At 41.2% G+C, this 17,895-nt stretch overlaps 1 protein-coding gene across 1 annotated transcript; it reads left to right on the top strand.

Moving 5' to 3' along the window:
* Window positions 1-799: 799 nt before the first annotated feature.
* On the top strand, window positions 800-17,504 carry serpini1 (serpin peptidase inhibitor, clade I (neuroserpin), member 1). Its single transcript, XM_041046351.1, has 9 exons — window positions 800-852; window positions 11,430-11,718; window positions 12,007-12,237; window positions 12,564-12,758; window positions 14,743-14,947; window positions 15,091-15,188; window positions 16,040-16,126; window positions 16,324-16,413; window positions 16,591-17,504. Exons 2-9 carry the CDS (start codon window positions 11,451-11,453, stop codon window positions 16,665-16,667), a joined length of 1,251 nt encoding a protein of 416 aa, XP_040902285.1. The 5' UTR covers window positions 800-852; window positions 11,430-11,450; the 3' UTR covers window positions 16,668-17,504.
* The last annotated feature ends 391 nt before the right edge of the window (window positions 17,505-17,895 follow it).

Consider the following 17,895-nt stretch of genomic DNA (forward strand, 5'->3'; position numbering starts at 1 on the left):
GTAAGTTCCCTTAAGGTTTTGTAATAGTACAGGCAAACAGAATAGACTTCAAATCCCAAACAGGTGCAGGTGATGGCTTTTTTAACCCTTGCAACACTTGAGCTGAGGGAGGCGAGAACGGGCATTTTAGCTGCATTCCACTTTTACAAAGCACACAATATGAACATGTCTTGAGTTGTATAAACAAAATGTATTTAGAGTTATAATAACAGCTAAAAATTAATCAGTTATTAGTACTTCACTAAATTAACGGTTGAATTGTATGTCAAGATAGTTCTCTGCCAATGGCAACTGTACTGTCAGCGCCACACATAAACAATATAATAATATATAATATAATAAAGTGATAATAATTTGCAAAGGGCTTCAAGAATATGCATACTTGCTTCGTGTAGGCTATGTTAATGCAGAGCTACTCGCTGGCTTTACAGAAACTGCTAACAGTTGTAGCAGGCTCATGTCAGTCCTGTTATAAAGCTAAAGGGCTGTCAAATGGAGACACGTTAATTAAAATAAATTAAATTAAATTACATTAAATTATTCGACTCGATATATTTGTGACACACTTTCGGTGGCTCACGACGCCGAGGGACAGAGGGTCAAAAACAATTAGCCTATATGATTTAAAGTAAATTTAATAGTCACCTTAGCAAAGACGGCAACCGGAAGGAGCTACTTATTTCGTTGCACATCGATACTCTTTGGTCGACGTTCATTGGACCAATCCGTGTGAAGGGGGCGGGGTCTGCGGCAAACGAACAGGCAGTGAGCTGCGGAGCCGGAGGAGATCAGCAGAGAGAGAGACAGCACACATCCATCCATCTATCCATCCCTGCTGTTCACTGTTTATCGGTAAGAGCCGTTTTATGCAATAACCTACAGCTGGTTCACTCACCAACGCTGTACTCATTTATGTGAACCTGTTAGGAGGGGAAAACCTGAGCTGATCAGCTTTTGGAAGATCTCCCATTATGAAATGTTCAATTTCTGAGTTTCTCATACAGTCATTTTTCATGAAGGTGCAGGAATGTGTAGGTGTAAAAGGTAATTTTGTGAAATAGTATAAAGGGATTTTGATGCTGTAATCAACATGTGTGGGCTTTTAATAAGGGGGCGGGTGGAGACGCACACTGGAGCCAAATAGCCTATATTTCTTAAGCCTATTGATTAAAGCCGTTAACCGCGTGTCCACGAGCCAGGTCTTCTTCATTTTTGTCGGTTTGCTACGATTGCGTTGCTTGTTTTTGTTGTTGTTGTTGTTTCTTTCACCCCCACTGAAACCAGCTTAGGCATTGCGGTGTGGTTCTTGCCCTTGAAATACAGGCAAAGGCGCAGTGAGTGAATGTGTGTGAATTAACGAGGCAGATTGTAGTAGCCTGGTCCTACCCTATCCCCACCCCACACACACACACCACTTGTTATTCCTTCATGCAGGTCTGTGTGTGTGTGTGTGTGTGTGTGTGTGTGTGTGTGTGTGTGTGTGTGTGTGTGTGTGTTCATGGTGGTTTTAGTGAAAATTCATAATTAAATAGAGCCTATCTGAGATGCGTTTCTTGTAATTCAAAGCTATAATATTCTTGTGTTTATTTGTAAAAATGACATTGCACCACATTATAGTGTGTAGAACAAAAACAAAATCAAATTGCAAATACATTCACATATATACAGCAGTTTTAGCAGGTTGTCATCGCAGTTTTGCCACAAATGTTTTTATATTTAGATCATTTTGCACTACAAAAGCTCTACAGTGAATCCCTATAAGAGAATAATGACTTTGTTCCAAGGTTGTCTGTTGGCAAATAGCTTTTTAATGTGATAATGGTAATACCAAAACATGGTCAATAATAAACAATTAAGTGTTTCTCATGTCTCATTCTCTCAATCCACCAATGATCTCTTTATCTCTGCTACTAAGATAATAACCTCCTAAATCCTCATTGAGGCCCATGGTTGTAGCAGCTCTGTATTCAGAAAAAAAACAGTATCCCTTTCAGTCATAATCTAAATGTATTAATCCCATATGCATCTGAATCACTGGTTAATCTGTGCTGATGTACAGCCTGCTGTTTCCTCCCCATTCCTCTCTATGGTGTGAGTGCTTGTGTGTGTGTGTGTTCTGCCTATTCCCAGCGAGCGCTGCATTAATTGCGTTTCAATAATTAAATGTCTTTCAAATCAACCTAGCGAAACAAAACGAGTGGGGATGGGAGAAGCAAGTGACGGGGTTTGAGCTCTTTGTGCGCTGTGTATTTGCTGTGGCTGCATGTGTGTAACCTTCCAAATCTATGTTTATATGTGCAGGAGTGTTGATGTGTTTCTGGCAGGTACATATTCTGCTGTGAGACTAGGGACGAATATGCAGTTCTCTACTCTAGACTTGCTACTATATATTCTCTCCAGCTAAAAAATCAAGCCTGTTATGCGCTGCAGTATGAACTGGGAGAAAAAAAAATCAAGTTTAATCTGCCTTTGTCCTGAAATACATTTTTGCCCATGGGTACTGGATTTACTGAAGATGCAGTTAGAACAAAAGGCTGGCAGTGATCAGCGTGGAAAAAGTGCTTAGTTGTCTTCCAGAAATGGAATTGATACACATAAAAAATACAATTAAAAATAGTGCTTAAATTACATAATGAATTTACAATATAGAATTATGAATAAAAAAAGTTGGGTAGAAAAAAAATCACCCTTCCCTTCACTTTCTAAATAAAGTCTCACACGCCCACATGCACACTCAGGCAGCAGGTTTGTCCCCTGTAGATTCCGCTGCAGCAAAGACACAGGGGATTAGTTTATACCTGGCCAGATAGGAGGATGAGAGAGTACAAGGGGTAGGGGTCAGGAGTTACAGAGAGGGAGAGAGGAAATCAAAAGAATGGAAATGAATCGTCTGTTAGAATTAGGTAGCAAAACGGGGAAAGGTCGATGTCCAAAATTAATTACATCCATTTTGGAAAAAACACTTGATGTATACATAAAAATTTACAAAATTACCTATAAAATATAGAGCATGTTATCTGATAAAGTCAACCAAGATACTGAGTTCACCTTTAACACTTGTTAATGATCATTTTAAAACCGTACATATTGGATATTTGACTTCTCCATAAAAACTCTACTGAAGCTTGTTGAGATTTAAGAGAAGTGTACTGCAATTTCACTGCAACATTTCAACCTTTTACAGTCTGTGCAGCTCACATCAACTCTCTGGTTCACAAACACACACTTGCACATGCACACATGTTCCCTGGAATTGATCTGTTGATTGATTGGTGGCACTGAGGGGTGAACTGACTGTACAGCAGGGACGATGAGAGAGAGAGAAAGAGAGCGAGAGAGGGAGAGACAGGTCTCTGTGAGGAGGACAGTAAAATGGTCGAAGTGATTTTGCAATACCCATATTTTTCCCTCGCTCAAACTCTACGTCTGCAGTAGAACAGCTCAAATACCAAATCAACTTGAATTATTCTCCTAATTGTCTCATTTGTCACCATCATTGTCTCTGTCAGTCTCTTCTTTTATACATGTTCCCCGACTAACCCTCCACCTCCCTGAAGCAGGCAAAATAATCACAGTTCATTTTGTGAGCAATCTAAACACCCTTATTATCAGCCTGTCGTCTTTCTGCTCTCTCCATCTCAGCCTCTCCACCTGGCTATCACTCCTTATTCAGCATCATCTGCCTTGTCTCCCTTTCTTACCTCTGTTACCCTCCAAACACACACACACACACATACACATACACATACACATACACATACACACACACCTATGCACACATTTCCCCCACAGGACTGCTTGATAGTGACCTTTCCTGTGCTCCGGTGTCTCCCTGGTCTTTAGTCAATTTGAAAAAGCCTCCAGTCTTTTCACTTTTAGCACTGACCCCAAATAGAGGCCGATCCAATTACAGCTCAAACCTTCTAACTGCGCTCCCACAGCGCTGTAGCTGTTACTGTCTGTGTTTGTCTGATATAGAGAAAGAAAAGAGACACTGTTGAGAGTGTCTTCTCAGAGTGTGGGGAGCAGTCAACCATCTTGCCATCCTATGCAGGGGGTCGTTAGATATCATTGGCTCAAAGTCAAAAAGCTGGTATCTGCATGGCAGCTGCCTTTATTCAGCTCTTCAGCACTCTTCCTGTCTTTCTTAGTCGAAATGTCTGTCTCTGACTGTGTCTCTCTCTACTTGTCTTTGTTTGTGTCTTCCTCTCTTTGGCTAATTTTCTACCTACATGCCTTCCCTGTTTTTGTTGGTTTCTGCCTCAGCTCGCCTTTTTTCTTCTCTCTCTCTCTGTCTACTCGTCTTTTTACCTCTCTCTCTCTCTCTCTCTCTCTCTCTCTCTCTCTCTCTCTCTCTCTCTCTCTCTCTCTCTCTGCGCCTCTCCCTCTGGGTGTCTCTGTTAGCAGGGATTAATAAAGGGTTGTTAACCTTTGTTTGCCCTCTGTGGAGTGTACAGTGAGCATCCTGGGACTTCAGGCAGGTTCCATAGCACATTATGTCATTTTCTAACAAGGGGTTGAATGAGCTAAAGTAGTGAGCTGAGGATGGGCTGTAGATATGTAATTTTGTGTGCTGCTGCGATGGATATAAACCGCAGGGGTAAAATTTAAACATAGGATAGTAGTAAACACAGTCATATTGGACTACTGGATATGAGTGTGCATTGTAGCGTGAACATTCATGGAAGATTACAAAGCAATAAAGGAATGACAGTGTTCACTGTGAGTATACACTGAGATTTAAATTGCATATGTCAAAAGAATTGTCCCTATCATGGCATATACTGCGTGCGTTAATCATAGAAAAAGGAAAATCCCATCTGTTAGCGATTTCTTAGCAGTCACACACCTCTAGTTTAAGCCTGGTTAATAGGTGCACTCAGCTGGCAGCTTCTCAGCACAGTGTCCAGCTTTGTTTTGTTTGATGGGCGGTTTGTGTAAGTTTAACAGGTGCTAATGAACTATTTCTACACCCACAGCATGCATGTGGGGGTGTGCCTGAAATCCAGAAAGACGGGGGGTTACTTTACAAGCCCAACAGTCCCTACACTGTCAGTGATAGTGTTGAAAATGTACGGTTGAATTTTAGTTATTCAGCTCTGGGCCTCTTGAATCAGTCAGGGTTTCTCACTCCACCAGCGGCCCCTTTTGTATTATGGCACACATCTTGTGTTGCCTTCTCAATTACAGAAAAAAAATAATATCTGTAACACATTTCACACTTGATTATAATTTCCTATGCATGAGGATATTTAATTCATTGAATTGGCCTCTTTACAAATTAAACATTGTCAACGAGCCAGTCCTGAAGTTATTGGAGAGACAGCTTCTGCTTTATAGGATGATACTCAGTGAATCCCCTTGGATTGTACTGTCCAGTGGAATCTGATCTGGTCAGAACCCGCTGGATCTCAACTATAACTTAACCAGTCTGTGTATGTTAGCTGTGACAGAGAAGGAAAAGCACAGGTGTAAATAAGAAATTATCAAAGGCTGAATTCAGTTTAGCTGCTTCAGTTTCAGGGTCCTGGCATTCTTCCTGCTGGCTCTCTGTCACGTCTGACTGGGACACTTGAACAGAATGGAGCCATCATTAGTGTTACTAGTAAAACCTGGACCTTTCCCTCTGTGATGAGTCAAAATGTCTGTTGCGAAAAAGGTCTAGTGTAAGAGAGACTTGTTAATTTAACACCAGCAACAAAATTAAACTTCACCATTCGTAGCAACGCTGAAAAATTACAGTCGCCTTGGGTCTGAGGATACATACATGGCCTAGTTTACTGTTGTTTTGATCTTCAGGCCTATTTGGTGATGAAAATAGTGTTAGATTTTATTCTATGATTTTCAGTTTAATTAAAAAGCAGTTCACGCAAGACACATATTGGTTATTCAGGAATTGCTTCAAAGACAGATGTTAAAATTGTTTTGTTTGCTGTGACAGCAGTTTTTTTTTTCATGTTTAAACTAAAAATCTGTGTGAATATTGTTGCAGTCGTCATCTTTGGGGGAGCGGTTGCTCACTGCTTTTGAAGATGGTGAACCTTTTGTCAAAATGATTAACATGCATAGTGTAAAATATTGTAACTTCAGAACTATGATTAAAAGTCACAGTAATAAAATAAATAATTATCATTTAGTTATAAATGAAAAAGAAAACTTAAATTTGAACTTCTGCATTTTGTGATTTTACTACCACAGACATTTTTGCTCTAATGGATTTTCTAACCCATTGCAGTTTACAACTACACAACTATAACAGTTACAATAGGGTAACACCCCCCCCCCCCCCCGAGTGCTTTAACTGTACAAGTGAACCACATCTGTGTGTACCTTAGTAATGAAGATGACTGTAGTGTGAATAGTTGGGCTTATGTACAGACACAATTGCAATACAGTTAAACTACAAATAAAACAGTTGTGTTATCTTTTATCAAAATTTGCTTCTGGATAGAATCCATTATTAGCCACTTAGCCACTTAGCTACTGTTGCCTGGGTGAGACAGTAGGTGTAAATCAGGGGCGTGAGCAGAACAGACAACTTGACTGATGAATTAGATCCACTTTAATGTTCACAGTAATGAAAGTCCCCACCCGCCGTTTAGTGCTTCCTTTCGCCTAGACAACCATGGAGTTAAAGGCCCACTGGTGGGCTTTATTTCAGCCTCCTTGTGTAAAGTCTTTTGCTTTGCCCTGTGTGTCTGCACATCAACAGGTGAGCTTTAGGTGAGACAAGCGTCTAATCAAACAGGGAAAGTGAGACACTCACAGGTGTTCGTATAGGTTTGATCATTTTTAGTGTGAGCATGCATGTGCATTTTACTCAGTTCAAAATCAGAACAAAATGTGGAAAGCAGCCACTGTGGTGCCTCCAAGGAAAACTTGAAACTCATGAATGATAATCAGACTCCATTATCTCTGTAAGGCAAAGCCGGTTCTAAGTTAGACATATTCGTGGTGAAATCGTACCAGATTACCCTGCCATTTTTAACAGAGCTCAGAGTCCACTGCAGAAATTCAGGGTGTTACGGTCATGGAGATAATGATAGACATCATTCTCTGCAGTTTATTCCCAGAGGGATAGGCCTTGATGAAATGGGACGTTAGCACTTTCACAGAATTCATCAAAGCACCTAACTGAGCTTAACTGAAACCAGTGGGCTGTGATTTGAGCTGGAGAAGGAGATGCTGTTGGGGAACTTTACGTCAGCTTCATAGTGATCGCTTCCAGGGGGAAAGAGGAAGAGCAGGAGCTTGCCCTGTTTTTGCAAAATTACCCAGTGCAGCCAGTGTACTGCATGTGTGTGTATGTGTGCAAGACAATGCCAGAGAGTGCATAAAGTGACAGAACTGGAGCTGGTGTGAAGAGTTCTTGTAAGGAGAGGGGTTATGTGAGACAGAAAATGCTGAGTGGTGTGAGAGAAAAAAAGGGAAGAGAGTTTATCTTCCTATATAGAAGGAGGAATATATCTTTTAAGGGTAAAAATTCTTTATGTCAGCTTGGCAAGACGAAAACTGTCCATCACTTGCAGTTACCTTTGTAACCTTGGCTTGGAAGTGTATGAGGAAATGTGTACTTCAAAGTGTGTGTGTGTGTGTGTGTGTGTGTGTACCTGTGGATTTGAATCATGAATGAGGATGTTCATGTTTAATAAATTCCCCTGGCCTCCGAAGCATGCCGTCTCAAGGTGTTGGGTTTAAATGGCAGTAAGGATTAACGTACGTGCTGTGGATTTGGGTGACGTCACGTTTTAATTGTCGAAAATGTCAACTGATCTATTCTGTCTGAGAATTAGGATTACACGGAGAGATTAAAGGCTGCTTTTAAAGGCCAGTGAGTTTAATTGCATGGAATTAATCAAGTTGTCAGGATTAAACTCTTGCAACTTAAACCGAGAGAGATTTTCTGACATATTCAGTTCTTTTAGTCACGAGAGAACATTTTATAGCCAGGTGTTGGGTTTCCCCGCTTTACCTGGGAGGCATGCTGGGAAACCCACCTGAGTAGATCAGAGCTGAATTCGGGCTCATAGTCATCAATGGCCAAACTGGCAAAGAGTGGGATCCTCTTGCAGACAGCGTGCCACAACTCAAAAGGTCAGAATGGTGTCAGCGTTACAAGTAAAAGCCAGCCACCCATGGTGTTATTATCCACTCACACATGCGCGCTTGCACACAGACACACACAGGTGCACACACAATGATGCTCCACACTACTTTCCTTGGCTTAACTGCATGGCTGGGTCTTTCCTTACAGAAAGCAGGACTGTCTGTCTCAGAAAAGTTCAGCTCCCACAGCTCAGAAGGTCAAGAACATTACCTCCATTTACATCTCTGCCAGCCGCCCCCTCCTTTCCCCTTTCTTACTCTCTCTGGATCTCTCTCACACTCTCTCTGGAATGTTTGACTCACAGCACGACATGTGAGAGCAGATGATCACACGTGACTAACGGTATATTAACTGCAATACATCAGGTTTGGGCCCTCGGTTGTCATTTGATTTATTTGTTTAAATCGTTTTAGAGTTGTGCATTATTAATGGAACAAGGCTATTTGCAAAGCTTTAACCTCAACGTCTCTGCCTGCCAATTTAATGCTGAATGACTCAAATCTAACTTAATATTTAATGAAATTAAATGGGTTCATTGGATTTGAAAATCATAGAATAGCACCAGCCATTTCTCTTAAATATGAGCCAGACAATGCAAAACTCAACAAGCTGGACATCTGATCTCTGAGTAATAAGTCACATATTTGGGTTCAAGTGCTGTGTCACTCCATCTGACGTGAAGAAACTTTGTAAACTGAAATAAATTTCCATTCGCTTTCTCAAGCAGATGCAAATCCAGCTGGCACTTGGGTCAGTGCTATGCTTGTCAAAAGCAATTTGTCAGAGTACTTATGGATGGAGAACAAACACAATGAGATCTTGACTGTGAGCTTAGCGGGACATAAAGTGGAAGTGACTGCAAATAACTGTAACTGCAGATAACTGTAAAATGCAACCAGAGTACGGCCCACTCTGCCTGTTCGGTATTGCTACAAGGGTAAGGCTGGCAATAATCTATATTTTTATAATTCTATCAAAAAACCAAAACTTACACGGTTTTTGTCTCTCAACACTCTCTGACTTCCCTACATTGTTTTGACACTCAGCCCCAGTCCCATTTGTTCCTACTGAATATTCAGGTAATTCATATAAACTTATATATACCTATCATATCATATTGTTCACCCAATATTGTTAATGTATCAAATCATATAAACTTGGATTTTTAGGCTAGAGATGATTTCCTAAAACATCTGCGTGCTGTACTTTTTAGCAAATATCACTCAATCGAGATTAAACAGTATATTTGCTGGAGGCTATTGACAGCTGCAGATTTGGTGCTTTAGTGAGTATTTACAAACAGTTTAACAGTGTATGTGGGACTGAATTCATTATAATGTAGGGACATTTCACCCAGCTCAAAATCGTGGTTCATTTATATGTTTTTAATAGTGTTTGGACAACAATGGAGGTCTATAGCACTGAGGAATGAGCCGTATGAGGCAGACAACATTTGTTAGCAGGATCAGTTCATGGTTGGTCATAGTCTTTTCATGGGATTTGTTGACATTGACAAAAATAAACAGATTTTAAATCATGCATCCCCTAGGGTTGAGCTGGTTTATTTTGGGAAGGTAAATTGATTGTCACTTGCCAGAGCAGGGCAGAGGAAAAGGGCAGCGCACAATAGGATGGGGCACTAATTTTCTGGCTGCTGCCCATTGTTAATGTTGTTGACACCACAGTCACCTGCCGTCCCACATATACAGTAGCAGCCAGCAGATTCCAGCCCTGCATGGGACTGCTAATTGAATCCTTTATACAAACTGCAAGAGGACAACAGCACAGCAGAGAGACACAACAAAACAAATGTCTGTGTGTTATCTCACTCTGTATCACTCCCTGTGAAGTCCACATCTTTCTTTATCTTTATTCTATATAACATTGAATCTCTTTTTTACTATTTGGCCGGCAGAAAAACAATGTTGCCTGGCAACAACAGCGGCAGAGCAATGGTGCAGTGCGTATGTGTGTGTGTGTACATTCCTTGTCATTTGAAAGACAAGGTATAAAGGTATAAAGGACAGGTTAAAGAGACAGAAAAGGTAGGAAAGTAGAGAGATGAGGGTGAGGAGGGAAGGAGTGGTGATGACAGATAACATATGGGTGAGAGGAAGATGAAAAAGAAGGTGAGAAGTGTGATGATGGAAAGATGAGGGAAAGGATGGAGGACAAGGGACGTAAAGGCCTCTTCGTAATCAGTCATTCTTTACAGACAAAAACTCGTCCATTCATATACAAAGGCTCAAACACACACACACACACACACACACACACACACACACACACACACACACACACACACACACACACACACATACACACACAGAGCAAAGGAGATTTTGAAGGAAAGAAACTTTAACTCAAGATGATAAGAATGGGCATGAAATATGTATGAGCTCATTTAGCAGATGTGCTCTGAACAGCAATACTGACTGCAGTCAGCAGTGCAGCTGTAGTTACTGCACATTCTTGTTGTTTATTTACTGTCTTGCTTCTTCCCATTCTCTCTCTCTCTCTCTGTCTTTTTCTGTTTCGTTATTTCTGTAACTAGTTTTAACTCTTAGGTTTACTCATGTGTGAGTTTTCACCTTTTTCTTCCTTGTTTCCTTGTGTCTTCCTTGACCCATTGCACATACAGCAAACTAAATTTGAATCTGTATTTTTCTCCACTCTCCTTTCACAGCACAGTTTAAGCAGTTTCTCAGTATTTAATAGCATCTCTATGAGAAATACAGTCCTCTTTGTATGTAAGAGTTCACTTCTGCTAAAAAGCTGATGTTTTTATCAGTGGATTTTTTTTTTTTGGCAGAATGATTGACTGACAGATGTTTTCTGCTCTCTTTTTTTATCGCCCCACATCCCTGCTCCATCTACATCCTTTCCAAAATCCTCTTGTCCTTCATCTATTTTTCTCCCTTACGCAATAATCTTCTCTACCTTTATCTCCCGCTCTCTCCCTCCCTCAATCCTCCTTTCTCTACTTTTGCCTCCATCCCTCCTCAAATCATTTTTTCTTCTCTTTCATCTTGTCTTCCCTCCATTCGTTTTCCCTCCTTCCATACCTCTCTGCCTGCCCACCCCACTTTCATCTCTCCAATCACTCATTTCCTGTTCCTTAACCCTTTCTCCCCATCCATCCATCTTTCTGTCTTTACTCCAAGCATATTTTTCCTCCTTCTTTGCCATATTCACTTCACCTCATCTCCTTTTTCCCCTTTTTTTCCTCTATCACCTTTTCTCCTCTGTCTGTCTCACCCTCTCGCTCCTCTTTTTCTTTCCATCCTACCCCTTCCTTTCCATATATCCCTCTTTCTTGTAGCTATCTGTAGTCTGTGCTGCGATGTTGATCCTGGACATTTTGTCCCCTCTCCTCCTCCTCTCCATCCTGTTGCCGGGCTACGGTTGCCGGGCGGCGGACATTCCGGAGGACACTACATCAGAGTTCTCGGTCAGACTGTACCACCAGCTGCAGGCAGCGGGGGGTCAGGAAAACATAATTTTTTCCCCACTGAGCGTGGCCGTGGCCCTGGGCATGGTGGAGCTGGGGGCTAAAGGGGCATCACTGGAGGAGATACGACAGGCTATAGGATTCAGCCACCTGCTGCCAGGTGAGACACATGAACACAGGTTCACTATCAGGGTCTGTGGTGGGTGGAGGAAAAGAAGTTGGATCCAAATTGCAAGTGCATTTTTTTCCCAAAATGAATACATATTTAATTAAAGGGGCACGCCACCCATTTTACACATGAAGCTCAGTTTACTCATCATGAGTTCTACTCACACTGTGAAAAAACTTGTATGTGCCACACATACACAGTACAGGTAAAGGTGGAGTCACATCACACAGTAAAGGTGATACCTGGTATGGTATTTGTGTGTCCCCCTTTGTTGTCCAGGTGGAGAGTTTTCTCTGCTCCAGAACCTGACAGCGGCGATGTCGGATGACGACGCCCACTATGTGATCCGATTTGCCAACAGCCTCTTCCTGCAGGAGGGCGTCACCTTTAATCCTGAGTTCCTGCATCTGATGAGGAAGTATTTCCGGGCTGACGTGGAAACAGTAGATTTCAGCGAATCAGCGGCCGTGGCCGAGCAGATCAACAGCTGGGTGGAAAATCATACCGAGAGTGAGTTAGAGAGGGAGGGTGGTAGAAAGGGAAAGATACAGATAAAGAAAGATAAAGACAGCAAAGGAAGGGAGGGTGATAATATGAATACACAATTACTACAATCCCTGCATACTGTGAAGTCACATGCAGCACTGTCAGGGAAGTTTCATTGTTTCATCGGTTGTTTGATCACAACATCTAGTATAAAACAAAACTTAATACTAATAATTAATAATTTCATACCCTCAGTTGCACAAGTCTCTGTCCTTATCCTTGTGTGCAAAAGCTGTGTCACAGCAGGCACCGTGTAGATCCTAATACACTGTACAAATCACTTCCTCCAGGTAAGATCCGTGAGCTGTTATCAGCCGAAGACTTCAGCAGCATGACCCGTCTGACACTAGTGAACGCCGTCTACTTCAGGGGCTCCTGGAAAAACCAGTTCAGGCCAGAGAACACAAGAACCTTCTCCTTCAGCAAAGATGACGGCTCTGAAGTCCAGACACTCATGATGTACCAACAGGGAGACTTCTACTACGGTAAGGATGAGCTCTGTGTGTGTGTGTGTGTGTGTGTGTGTGTGTGTGTGTGTGTGTGTGTGTGTGTGTGTGTAAGAATTGTACTTGTGGCTCTTTTTCTGGAGCTCTTGAATTTCAGATCGTATTTCCTGGGGTTATTTAAAATGTTAATCTTAGATCTAAAATATTCATATTTGGAGCGTTATTCCCAGGAAAGGCACCTCTTTTCTGCTCAGTGAGCTCTGCTGCTAAAATTCTCTCCATTTGCACCAACTCCTCTGGCAAGTCTGTTTGATTTAGTCATGTGTTTTGAAGACTATTTTGTTAATGCCATACAATGTTAGCGGTACTGTGACAGTCTTGTTAAGTCGTGGAGTACTATATTAGCTTTCGATACATTTACTCTGACAGCTGGTAGGATACACTGATTTTGTATTTCATTCATTTCATTCCCCCTTCACATGCTGGTCCTTTTCCTCAATTGTTGGGTTCTGGAGAACAAACAATAGTGAGTAACAATAGTGAGTAACAATAGTGAAAGATGCTAATCACAAGTTCCCAGAGCATAAGATAACATCTTTAAATGTCTTGTTTTGTTCCACCAACTGTCCTGAACTCAAAGATTTAAAATTCACAGCAATGCAAAAAAGAGAAATTTTCACATTTTAGGAGTAAACATGTAGGAGTAAACATGGAAACATGTAACTTTATTTGTGCTCTGTTTGCGGAAATTCATTTTTCACTGCTTTTTTGTGTCCAATCCTAGTAAATATGATGTTTTGTATTGTTTCTACTAATCTCTGATTTATCTAAATCAGTGCTTTAGGTTTTCTGTACCTTTATATATTTTTAAGGATACTTTCTCTATCATTATCTAGCTGTTCTGAGTTGGCTGTACTGGTTGTACATTTGGTGTTTTGCCAGCACTGTAAGGTGCAAGACAGTTTGTACAGAGTCCTGCAGGTTGGCTCTAATGCTGTTAGATCTGACTGATTCCAGTCTGTCTTTTCTTTTTTTTTTGCATTTAGTCATTTCTTGTCTGATGCACTGCCAAAGACGGTTACATCATATTCTTACTGCGCTGCTACTATATTTGGTGCATTTGAGTTATTTTGTTGCTGGAGTCTGTATGCGTGTAGTGAGATTACACACTTGCATACACCTACCTACCAGTGCGCACACATATTCATCCTCACACACACTCGGGATCAAGAAAAATCTGTGAATGTGTGAACTGGTGTGTGGTGAGCGCAGCGTGTGCATGTGCGTGTGGATGTGTGTGTTTGAGAGCTGCAGAACAGGGACAGGTCCTTGGGGAGAAGGCTGCGTTTGCGTTTTCATTTTGAAACACAATCGTACTGGTTAAGTAAAATGATTTGGGACGCCACACCCCATTCTCTGCTGCAGTGTTACCTTACTCTGCCTTACCCCTGCACAGAAGGCAAAGTTAATGCAGGATGATCAGTCTTTTTGTTGTAATTTTCCTTTTTAAGCAGCTTCAAAAGAAAAATCACGTGCAAAGAATGGGATAAAATCTGCAAATGTTAATTGCTCTATAATCTCCATCTCTCACTGTAAAAAACCTTAGTAAGTGGGATAATCTTATATTAAGATTTAAAATCTAGTTGGACTTGTTTTGAGTATAAAAGGATTATCTCTCCCTGACTAAGAAAAACTGTCCCACTTAATGCAAGTAAATGCTTCTTGCCTTGTCTTGATTAGAATTCTTTTTCTGAGGGTTTTGTTTAATTAGATACAAGGGACAAGTCTGTTAAAGATCCACCTCAAGGCTATGAAGAGATCACTTCTTAGTCTCTGTAGTGGATCTGTAAAGAAATAGCAGCTCTTACAGATATTTGCATATGCGTGCAAACATCTGTATGTATATTTATGTATCTATAGATAGATAGCTAGATGATGTATGCCCACACATAATGTAATTAATATAGTTGATCAGTGTGCCTACCATTTGTATGTCTTTGAATGTATCATGTCTCCCCACCAGGTGAGTTCAGCGATGGCTCCCAGGAGGCTGGTGGTGTCTACCAGGTATTAGAGATGCCCTATGAAGGAGAGGACATGTCCATGATGATCGTCCTGCCTCGACAGGAGGTGCCACTGGCTTCACTGGAGCCCATCATCAAAGCACCACTGCTGGAGGAGTGGGCTAACAATGTCAAACGGCAGAAGGTGGAAGTCTACCTACCTAGGTGAGAGATAACACACACATATACATACACAAACATTCACACTGGTATACAAGAGCACATACACCCATCAAATCCAGCTTACTGTATAGGAGGAGCAGGCTGATGGTAGTCAGACTCACATGCTCATACACTGCACTTTCCAGGTTCAAAGTGGAGCAGAAGATTGACCTGAGGAGCACTCTGCAGGAGCTGGGAATAAAGAACATCTTCACCAGCGGTGCTGATCTCTCCGCCATGACAGGTAGCACTCAGCTGAATGGAAAACCACATGTAAGGGACAGATACCCATACATTGCTATATAAAGCACACAAACAGACACAAAGATTAATAAACTCCTGGTCTGCGCTGCAGTGAAGTAGCCTCTGGTATTTTCTAAGGTAACCAAGGTAACTGGCACAAACTGGGCAGGTCAGAGCTGTCACATCATCCTGTAAAAATAGACCCAGAGAGACGGACAGATATACATGGATATATGGAACCAGAGAAATAGAGGGACATACATAAGTTGGGTTACTTTGCTTAGAAACTGGTCTCACTGAAAGCGAAACAGATTACTCATATATAACTATAAAAATTAAGATATAAAATAAAATTATGGTAAGAGTAAGTTATGTAAAAATTCCCTCAATGCCCTTCATGCTCAGTCCAAAACAGCTTGTTCTTACTGATCAGGTGCAGCTACAGTAGGTTTGTACTGTGAAATACAATCTGCAGGCTGTACTGGTCTCCAGCACATCTTGTACTAGATAAAACATTCTCAGCTCAACGTGTACTCAGAGGACACAGTCTATTCTGGCAGGTAGGCAGATAAGAGGAGGTATGTTTTAAAATGCCTTCAATCACTGGGGAAATTGTTGTTCAGGATTTTCTGCCTGAGCAGACATCACCCTTTTCAAAAGTGACCCCACAGTTTGGTTTGTAATGTTGATTCTAGTAATATGTGGGTTTACTGTTCACCAGCATACACTGCACCATGAGCTTTACACACAGTTTAGACCCAACATGGTCATTTCACTCTCAGAGTAACTGATACACAATATTCTAAAGATTATGTGATGGTCTGTGTGTGTTTATGTGTGTGTGTTTTCCAGATGGTAAAGACCTGTACATTGGCAAGGCAGTGCAGAAGGCCTACTTGGAGGTGACTGAGGAGGGAGCTGAGGGAGCTGTTGGGTCAGGTAGACTGAATCCTTTAATCTTCATCATCATTTTTCAGATCGTTAACATTCACCACATACCTAATATTGTCTTTGTATGAGTGGATCTCATACTGCAAAGTCAATTTCAAGTCCACAAAATACTGTATTCCCCCCCCCCCCCCCATCAGCTAGCAATAATGATTACCCCCCTCTCTCCCTCCTTCCCACTCTCTCAGGAATGATCGCCCTGACCAGGACTTTGGTGCTGTACCCCCAGGTCATGGCTGATCACCCATTCTTCTTTGTCATCAGAAACAGAAGGACAGGTATGTGCGTGCGAGTGCATGCATGTATCAAGCAGCCCAGTACTTATGAATGTGTATATGTCTGTGTGTTAGCTTTACATTAGTAACATTTACCTTTGCTAAGTGTGAAATGTTATGATACACGTCTGTGTATATGTGTGTGCGTTTTAACCTGACTTTCGTCTCTTCCCCTTTCAGGGTCCATCCTGTTCATGGGCAGGGTCATGACCCCTGAAGTCATCGAACCCAATGACCATGACTTTGACTCCATGTAAGCATGGTGTGAGGTCACTCAATCACAGCCAATCAGATTCTGACGTCATAAACGCTATCTATCCTCTATCGCCATCTTCAGCTGTGTTTTATACTCTTTATGAAAAAAAATTATATAAACTGGATATTACACCATATATTATATATTGATATATGACATACAACACATAATGTGACTGTGTTTTGATACTGGAAGCTTTAAACTCCTGGATACAGACATGCAGAGAGAGAAGGTTGTAAATATTCTCTAGTGAAGGAGGGTTTGTATATGAGCAAGAAGAACACATTATTCGTAATCCACGCACAACCCCTTTAAGTTCAGCAGCTTCTTATTTACCTGCTCAAACACCGACGATGCACAAAAACAATTTTGTCTCTTCTTCTTAAGTAAAATTACCCTTTCTTACTCCAGATACAGTATGTGCACACTGTAAGTTTCACATTTTAATTAAATCCCTGTACATTTGACATTGTGTTCTATATATACATATATATGCCCAGTATTTATTGCAGAATAAACATGTGCAAACATTTTGTCCTTATACAATGAATCTTAGTAATATATCTGTTCCAGACAGTATTCTAGTCATTTTTTTACACTGTAGGCACATGGCTAAACTGCTGATGAACTAATATGCCTTATCACATCTGAGTGGTTGATTAAGCCCCAGCTGGGCATCTCACAGGTGAGCAAAGGAGACTGCGTAACTAAGGCGGGTTGCTATAGAGACGGACTGGAGCATGCAGGCGCACTGAAAACAGATCTGCTGCACTGTTTTGGATGTACATACAGGGAGAAACAGTAACACCAGCTGTATTCAGTCTTTTACTCAATAAAAAAAGATGAATGTGTTGCCATTAACATATGTGTCGTCCTTTATGTATGAATGTCATTTTTCTATCTGTTTAAAGGCATTTTTATATGTAAACTGTATTTTGAGACAGCTTGTACTGGCCATCAGGACATCATTAGTCTGAACGCTAACAGCTTTAGGTTCTTTAAATGAAGGACTTGGTGAGACTGAAAAACATTGAGTGCTTCAGGAGTTTATGAAGCCTGTTAAGAAAAAGAGCATTGTACATTCAGGCACTGAATATATAATGGAGTTTATGTAATGGCTGTTATGGTTGAACAGCCAACCTTAGGGCAGAAGTTGGCTATTCAACCGTAACTCAGCTTCCCACTGCAGACAATGTCCTGCCAAGGCATCTTGGACGAGTTTCAGGCCT

The sequence above is a fragment of the Toxotes jaculatrix genome, chromosome 9, assembly GCF_017976425.1.
Source record: "Toxotes jaculatrix isolate fToxJac2 chromosome 9, fToxJac2.pri, whole genome shotgun sequence".
NCBI classification, from domain to species: domain Eukaryota; kingdom Metazoa; phylum Chordata; class Actinopteri; family Toxotidae; genus Toxotes; species Toxotes jaculatrix.